Source organism: Manacus candei, unplaced genomic scaffold (genome assembly GCF_025592945.1).
Source record: "Manacus candei isolate 608988 ecotype Guabito, Panama unplaced genomic scaffold, ASM2559294v1 h1tg000017l, whole genome shotgun sequence".
Classification (NCBI taxonomy): domain Eukaryota; kingdom Metazoa; phylum Chordata; class Aves; order Passeriformes; family Pipridae; genus Manacus; species Manacus candei.
In genome coordinates this window covers 25,461,264-25,470,350 of record NW_026138065.1, presented here as the reverse complement: position 1 = coordinate 25,470,350, position 9,087 = coordinate 25,461,264, and the positions used below count along the sequence as shown (strand labels likewise).

The 9,087-nt window shown below is 46.6% G+C and overlaps 1 protein-coding gene across 6 annotated transcripts in view; it reads left to right on the top strand.

The window, feature by feature from the left end:
• Positions 1-4,616: 4,616 nt before the first annotated feature.
• Positions 4,617-9,087, top strand: part of ENAH (ENAH actin regulator) — an 87,770-nt gene continuing 83,299 nt past the window's right edge. Inside the window, exon 1 of one of the 6 annotated variants that reach the window (XM_051783394.1) lies at positions 4,617-4,989. In XM_051783394.1, coding sequence (XP_051639354.1) covers positions 4,985-4,989 — 5 coding nt within the window. In that variant the 5' untranslated portion in view covers positions 4,617-4,984. The remainder of the gene's footprint in view (positions 4,990-9,087) is intronic. The other 5 variants (XM_051783395.1, XM_051783397.1, XM_051783398.1 and 2 more) reach the window with 5 other exon arrangements.

Here is a 9,087-nt window from a genome sequence, read left to right as displayed (position 1 = left end):
ATTGTGCTGGTCCTAAATCAACATTTCATCTCAGAAACCACAAAAGTCAGCAACTAAGCGGAGGTGAATGAAAGACAAGGGTCAAAACAACAATTATAATTTGTCTGAGTGTCAGAAAAGCATTTTTACACTCAGTACACAATGCACTGATTTACACTTGATAGACAGTACTTACACAAAAAGAGGCTTCAGCTCTCACTGAATAGCCTACAGCACAATACAAAATCTTTTCATGCTAAACCTAGGGGGAAAAAACAATCCCTTTTTCTTCAAGGCATTTTCACTTAAATATTTGAGTCTACTGGGAACAGACTGAAAGACATCTACCATACTCCCAACTCACGTCTAGAGAGGCTTGTGGTTAGATATACTGATGCTATTTGACAGTACGAGGGGCACTATTAGGAACCTTGTTGGAGAGAAGGACAGTGGAAAGCTTCAGCTGGTGTTTTCCTTTCACTTTGGAGGTGCTTGATGGAAGACCCATGAATTGTTTACTTGTGCAGGAATATTGAGCTTCACCTTCAGGAGCCAAAGGACTGTGTTTGATAGCAAAAGATCTGCTTCCTTTTCTGGTGGTGTTGTTTTTCCTTTTTTACAACAGAATAAAAATGTTATTCCTTTAAGAAAAGACCTTGCTGGCTATTGTTGTTGTTATCTGCTGAGTCATGCCAATCACTGTTTATTTTAGCATTCCTAGAGAATTTTAGAGATAGTTTTCTCCCCCTCCCCCAGAAGACAGTTGAGAAATACTGTCTAATTTCATAAATAAAAGAAAGCTAAAGAGTTTTTGGTTGAAAGCATTTCCTTTAATGGTCTGCTATGCAACACTTCAGCAGTTGGCTGATTCATGGAAACCTGAAATTGAAAATGACTTGAGGGTGAGGGAAAGCAAGAGGAGGACAGGAAGAATTATACTAGCCAGTATACTTTAACTATCTATATAAAAGTCTGATCCTCATTTTGTTCAACTAACCATGACCTCACAGAATTGGTTTGGGCGTCAGCTCTGTGTCTGGTCCAGAGCAGAAAATGTATTTATAAATTAGATTAACATAATCAGTGATGAGAACTATATATTCAATTAGTTAATTCACTTCTGTTTTGATAATCTCCAATGCCACCAGAAGCACACTGTCCGAGTAATTTTCTTTTAGTCCACCATTTTTGGAAAGGCCTTCACTATTACCAGGGAGAAAGCTCATGCTTTGTTGTTGCAATTCTCTACTTCTATTATATAGAAAACTGTGTTCTCTTTCTATACTAATTCTGTGGAAAATAATCTAAACAAGTGAAATTAAGTTCAAAACCTGAACTCTAGATGCATTAAATAAAAAGAACAATAACCTTCAAAAAACCCAAAACCACCAGAGAAACACACTTCTACCTGCTCCAGAAACCTTTCTGACTGTATTCTGCATTATGCTATGTACAGCCATCAAAGAAGGCCAAAGTGATCTTCTATAAGTGCTGCTATCCTAGGACACTGACTGTAGTAAGTACTTTTCCCTCTTAAATACAGACTTTCCAAAGAAACAAAGACTCCAGGGTGGGAGATGGTTTCAGAGAAAATGGGGGAAACCTCACTGTGAGAGAAAGGATTACTCTGCTTTTGCTTTTTGAAGCTTCTGGATTCCCTGAATGTCTCCAGAGCATTAGTCATGCATCCTGCTCATGACTCTGTATCAAGGGTGAGCCATGCTGATGAGATGCGATGGAGTCGGCTGGGTTTACTCAGGAGTAGTCTGCCAAGCCTCTTGCAGAGGCTGATACCGAACAGAAATACATTCTCTTCTGTTTTATGCCTGGTGATCCATTTCTTTAGCATTCAAAAGCCTTCATTAGGTTGTTTGGAGAGGAGGCAGGCCATACTTCTCAACCTGAGCTGGCCTAGCCTTTGGAAACATTGGAATTCCAGTTCCCAGCTGCAGCTGAGCAGCAGAAAATGCAAGTGGGAGGGATGCAAAGTGGTTTTGGGGTATTTTGAGCTGCTTGGATCTAGAGGAAGAAGGGCATGAACACAGTCCTTGGACACAGATTAGAAGAACCATTACATGGCTCTGCCTCATCAGTTGTCAGGGGCCTCAGGTTATTAGCGTGACACCACCAGCTATGAAGGCTTTCTGCCACATTGATTTTGTCACTGCCAGAAGAAGGGAGAGCAGCAGGAGGGGATGCAGAGGGCATTGACATCCATGCTGTGCCGATGGAGGATCCCGTCAGCGGGAAAGATAACAGCAGGATCGCACCAAGCGACTTGGACACATTGAACGATTGCAGCCTGAGAACACGCAGCTGCTATGAGAGCATACAGATTTCTCAATGCATAATTCAGTATCATAACATGTACATGACACTAACTCATTCTTCTGCTAGACTACTTTAATTTCTTGACAATAACCTCACTAAATTGACCTGGAAAGAAAAAGGCACTCAACGTTTATAATTTGATTTCTGCCCTATATAATTTTGGCTCCCCTCCTTCTCACGTAGCTGCTAATATGAGTTGCTGCAGATTTAGTATTTTGTTACAGATTAATTCAATGAGATTTTTTGACTAAGCTAGTGTCCAAAATGACTTTGCACTTGGTGACATCTGCGATGCCAGCATGCAAAATGATTCTTCTGGCATTTTTACAAATTCTGTTGTACCACTGAGCACGTCTTGAGAAATCCAGCTACGACCATATCTGATTTGGCTAAGAACACCAAGTAGTATAAGACAAATAACGATAATAGTTATTTTGCAGGAGTAACAGCTTCTGGCTATTTTCATTCCTTCTCAGGCAGACATGTAGCCCAGGCACACTTTCAATGTTTCATATATACCTGTCACAGTCAAAATTGTTTTAGATTTGACTAATAAGACCAGACAGTTGCATCGGGACAGTCACATTATGATTCTGATGTTTTCTGCTGTAGAACAACTGGTCCCTTTGAACAAAATCTTTCTGACTGTATCTACCATTCCTTCCACTGATGTATCTGCTGAAACTCATTAGACATACATCTTAGATATATCTATACAGATACATAGATATATCAGATACAGCTCTTAACGTTTCTATTTGGCTGCCTTCAAGAGTCTTTTCATTGTCAGAATGACTTTCTTTCCAAATCTTTTATTTGGAGGATGTTCTGGTGATAGGAAGCCCAGATCTTAGGAACTTCATGATGTCTTAAGAACTGAGGTCCACTGCTAGTCATTAGAGTCCTCAGTATTTGCTGGAAGCAATCAAGGTAATGTTGTTTACCAGACTGAATTGTGTCCCCATTTTCAGACTGTGTTTACCTTGTGGTCAAAGGTACACAATTTTTAAGACTGCGATGCCGCTTTTCTTCTGATTACTCATCTGCATTTTGTGATTCACCTCAACTGCAACGTTTTCATTGACATCATCTCTAGGCCAGCAAAAACATGTTTTCTTACTAAACTGTTCTTCATTAGCTTCCGTTTCAGAGCCTGTCCTTGTTCCTGAGTTAGTATTTTCGAACAATTGACCATTTTTTTCATTGACCACCTCTTACTGCATTACTAATACGATTAATTGACAGCGAACAACCCTGCCTCAGTACCACACTGATCGAGGAAGAGATTGTGTGCATAGTGTCAAGTAACTGAGATTCGTGGTAAAAAAAACTTCACTGTGTGAAACCTACATCAGAAATACATAAAGATATATATTTCTAGAATTCTAGACTTTTTTTATATCTAAAAGTCTAGACATCTATAAAGAAGATTCATATGCATTTACTTCTCATGTACATTTTTAATAACTAGACCCTGGAAAACACTGGTATCCATGGGGGAAAATGAAATCGGAGATGCACGAGCACTAAGATGGCTTAACGGCATTGGAAATCACAAAGGCACTTGCTCATCACTTCTTTTAGCCGAGACGAAAGAGAAAGAGTATTCCGCTTGGCAGAAAGGAGCCGAACAGGAGCTGGGTTAAAGTTACGCATGAGGTTTGCTGGGTCCGCTGCGGGCACCGAGAACAGAACATAAATCCGCATTTAGGACAAACGCGGGGCTACGGAAAGATGCAGAGCTGAAATAACATTCCTGTGTTCCTGGAAAAGGCTTAGGCCATCGGCTTCCGAGGGCACAGAGGGGCGACTGCCCGCAGTGCTGTCGCCTGTCAGTGCGTGCCGCGCTCGGGCAGCGGGGCTGCCGGGGCTGCCTGTTCTCTCCGGCAACGCCACCGCTGCACCGACCGCCGGGTTCCCGGGCGGACAGAGCCCGGTGAGGCAGCGCAGGGGCCGAGTGGGGAAGGGGAAGGGTCTGCTGATGGATGGGGCCGTTCGCACCCCGGGAGGCGCCGAGCTCCGCTGGCCGGGACGCGGCTCTCCGGCAGCCCATCCCGCCCCTCCGCTCCGAGGCGACTCCCGGGGCCGCCGGGGCAGGAGCCGCCGCGGGCGGGCCGATGGTTCTCCCGAGGAGCCGGCGCTCCCTCACCTGCGGCCGCCCCGTCCCTCCACCCCCGCCCGCCCCCGCGCCGGGGACGCCGAGCCCCACTGAGCCGCCCGGGCACAGCGCGGCGGTGGGCGCGGCCTCCGCCGCCCGCCCCTTCCTCCCGCCCTCCCTCCTGCCGCTGCCCCCCCGCGCCCCCCGCCCGCCGCCGCTCCCGCGGCCCCGCCGGTGTCTCCGGCCGCCCCCGCGCTCCCCCCTCCCGTTCTCCTCCTCCTCCTCCCCTTCCTCCTCCTCTCCCCCCGCCCTTCCCGCGCGGTGGTTCGCTCCTCCCCGCCCCTTTCCCCCACCTCTGCCGTCCCCTCCCACCCCCGGCTCCCCGCGGTGGTCTGGCCCGGCCCGGCGGCGGAGGGAGCGGCGGAGCGGGCGGGCGGGCGGCGCTGCCGGGCGGGGGTCGGCTCTCGCTCTCCGGGGGTCTCGCTCTGCGGGGACGCGGCGAGGAGCGGGGCAGGGCGGGAGACACAGCGCGGCGAGCGAGGCAGCGGGAGCGGCTCCCCGACCGCGGGCAGCACCATGAGGTGAGCGGCCGGCCCCGGAGCGGGCGGCGGGCGGGGAGGGGGGGGGGGATGCTCCGCGCCCCCCGCTTCGGACCGCGCACAGCCGGGAACGGGAATAGGAATAGGAATGGGAAGGAGGGGGGGCTCGGCTGGCGGCGGGGGAGGGGGCCGGGCCGAGGGGAGCCCCGCGGTGGGGGAAGGGCCCATTGTTAGTGGCGGCGGGGGAAGGGCGGCCCCGCCGTCCCCGTCCCCCCGCGGCGGCGGCGAAGTTGCGGTCGGGGGGCGGCGGCGGGGCCCGGGCCGGGGCGGGGGGCGGCCCCGCTCCGGCGCCTCCCCCGGGCCGGGCACGCCGTGAGCCCCGGGCGCCCGTCTCCTTTCTTTCTCTCCCGGTGTGTTTTTTTTTTTTCCTTCCCCCCTTCCCCTCCGCCTTACCCGGCGCGTGTTGCATTGCAGCAGCAGCTGGGCTTTTCCCTCGGTAATCAATAAAGAGGCGCCGGGGGGCGAGGGGGGAGGGAGGACCCCCCTCTCGGCAGCCGGGAGAGCGTCGCGTTCGGAGGTTTGGGATGTAAACACAGAGGTGGCCGCGGCTGGGGCCGGGGGGTGGCCGGGAGGGAGGTGGGTGCCTGCCGCCTTCCCGCCGGGAACTCCCGCTCCCCGCCGGCTCATTCATTTGAAGGCGATTTTCTGCCTCCCTGGCCCGTCCTCCCCGCCATCCTCCCCCCCCAGCTCTCTTTTAGCGCCTGTTCTGCTTCCATAATCTCCTTTCTGGATTGGTGCAGGACCCGCTGAGAAATGCGGCTCGGTGGCCGAGCGCTGGTCTGGCTGCTCGGGGACGCCGTGCTCCCTGTAGGCCTGTCCCTCGCTGGAACAGCTGGGGAAACGAGTTACTCGAGCCTTCCTTTTTTTTTTTTTTTTTTTTCCCCCGTGGAAGTTATTGTCTGCTTTGCAGTTGGATATGAACCTTCTTTGTCTTAAAGATGACTGTAAGTCGTCAGGTTCTTTAGAGTAGAGGTCCGCAAGATCTCCATGATCAAAGTCGGCAAATTCCTCTGGTGCATAAAAGTGATGAGCCATTTGAATTCCTTGTAAATTACGGGAAAATCCTAATCAAATTTTTTGAACCGTAAGGGTTCCCCCTTCAGTGCACCTTCAATGGAAAGGCTAGCATTGCATCGGGAAGCATGGGAACAGTCTCCCTGCTGTTTTGTTTAGAATTGTGTTCCTGTATTTCCCTCTAGTTTTCTTTGTTAAATGTAGGTATTTATGTCCTGTGTTATTTTAAGCTTTGCTTTGTCTCGTGATAATTTATTTTCGATTATTCACATTGCTCGTGTAGAAGTCAGATACCCTGCAGATGAAAAGTTAAAACTTGGAAAACCTACAGTTCGTACCCGGATCCTTTACACAGAGGTGTTCTTTTTAATTATCTTGACAGCCTTTAGCACAATGAAATGCTGTTAATCGAGCAGGACTTGGCATAAATTTCTTGGGAAGCCCCGTATAAATTTGGGTTTCTTGCTGGCAAAAAGTACTTGAATTGTGCGGGTGATGCTGAGTGAAGTGAGCTATACCAGCAAGACTGCTCGTTCACTGATGTAACTGTATGTGTGCTAGGACTTCTGCCAGCTTGGAGGGAGCACAAGTATTTCTCTTAACCAGCATAACAGGAAAGTGTCTGGGTTGAACCTACCCTTAGGTTGCTTATTTAGAGGTTTGAATAGTTGACTTGAAGCAGTTAGTAAATGTAGGTAAATGAATATATTACAGGTCTGAAACTTTCTACCTGCTCGTGTGTGTATACCTTCAGGTGGTAAGAGGGAAACGAGGTTGCAAGTCGGAGGGTCGCTCTGAGTGGTCTTGGGGTATTTCAAAGAAATCTGACTTCAAGAGCGCTCAGTTCCAAGCCTTTGGAAAAAAGAAGCAAGCTGTACCAATTAAACTGCACAGTCTAAGAAAATGATGTGGTTAAAGAAGTATTCTCTCTATAGAGGCACTATTAAATTCACTCAGTTTTGTTTAATTGGTCTGATTCCAGTACAATGGCAAGCTTTCAGTACATGCTCTGTCTTTGGACTTGTTTAGACTACGATTGACGGTATATTTCTGAAACATGTTTAAACAGTATCTTCATACTGGATTTTGTTCAGGCAATGTCTTTTAAGGTGTATTTGCTGGTCAAGGCAAGTTGTGACAGGGGAGGAGTGACAGGGTAGGTGGGACAGGTGTCCAGCATTTCATATGCAGCTCCTCTGTTTGCAGGTGGTGTTAAATCTTAGCAGTTAATACTAAAAACATACTTTTGGCACATATACTGATGGTCTCCTGGAATGCATAAACTGCATTCTACCATTGCTGTTCGGCAGGTAAGTGTGCAGTTGGTGCTTCAAAGAGTACAAAAAGAAGTAGATGGGCGGGGGGCAAACACTCTCAGTTTCTGTTCTGTCCTTTGGCACATATATATATATATATATTTGTTTGTTCTTGAGCCGTCATGAGCCTGATCTAATTCTGATGATTTTGTGTTAAGGTCTTGCATGTTGTCTGGGTGACTAGCTGGTCAGTTACTGAAAAACAAACTGGTTTTTCCTTATTTCAAATAAAACTAATCATCATTGTGAAGAGCATCTTGGAATTATAAAATAATCAGCTATTCCGTAAGATGCAAACATCAGCGGTACACAAGAATTAATTCTTGCAGAAGTCTGCTTTGTGTTCAAATTGAAATGATATGCTATTTGAGTAACATCTGTTAGGGGTTTTAGGTTGCTGATAAACTTTGAATATTAAATATCCCAGTTAAATGGTCTCGCCTAAGTATGAAGTTACTTGGATCAGGAGCCAGCTTGAATAGGTCTTGTGTGTGTCTCTCTCTCTCCTGCCTTAGGTAAACAGGTGATTCCTATGAACACCTGTTGCTCTCTTTGTACTGAGGTTAGCTGAGCTAAGTACTCCTCCTAATTCAGTTTCCTGAATGCACTTATATTATAATAGGTATCCAGGAATCGGCATATTCAGTGAGGTTTCTGTTCACTAGCTGACTGGAATGTGGTGGGGGGAAAAGGTGGTGAAGATCTAGGTAGCAGCACAATTTGGTGCCCTGGTTCTAGTAATAACATGACTTCCCATCGTATTTGTACAAGAAGAATATGTGTGAACAGACTTTTATTGTAGCATATGCAGAAGCCTGTATTATGGGAGCTGATAAACATAACTCTACTGCTAGGGCTGGGATTCTATGGTGAAGGTTAACTGTATTATCTTAATTTTTTTTTCTTTTTTGTGTCAAGCACATTTTGAATGTTAACTCCAATAAAAATAAACGAGCTTTCCAAGATACTGACTTTTTAAAAATCAAACTGTACAGCCTTCTCTTGGGATTACTACATCCATTTCTTTGTGTGGGAAAGAATTGTTTTTCATTAGTGTGCTAGTCAGAAAGCAGACTGCTTAGTTAGGTTTCATTACTCAAGTTGCAGGAACTGAGAAAGAAACCGTATTTTCAAGGAATTTTAAATTCTAGTGTTTTCAGAGCTCAGTATAATGCTTTGTTTGTGATGGGCTATTATGTATATCATATATGTGAATTTCAGTGCATGTTTAGATAAGGCAAACAGCTAAGTTTTATTATGGATTGTGCCTTTCTAGAAAATCATGTCATATCCTCATATTTTCAAGGTAAAAAGTTAGCTAAATTTGTGATCTCTAAACCATACTAAAACTTCTATTTACTTCCATTCAGCAGCTTTTCTGCTCAAGTATGTTGCTTTAGAAGGTAGTTCATGCTATTATTTGAAAGTCAGCTTGTTTTGTGCCTGGATTGGTAAGCCCTCATTATATTTTAAATGTTGTGCTAAGAAAACTAATACCATACTCACTGTTTACTGAGTGAAAGCCCACAGCAGCAGTAACAAAACGTGTACCTTCATTAGGACTAGGAATTCTTGAAGGAACCCACACACGTTTCCTAGGGTTTCCAGGAAGGTGGGCATACAAGAACATTATTAGTGACCGTAGTACAGTTCAGTATGCTGCAATAGCTGCACTTATTTAAGGTAGCAAAATACACAGCAGCAAAACCATTAATTTTGATGGTGACATTAAGTTACTATGTGCATTGAT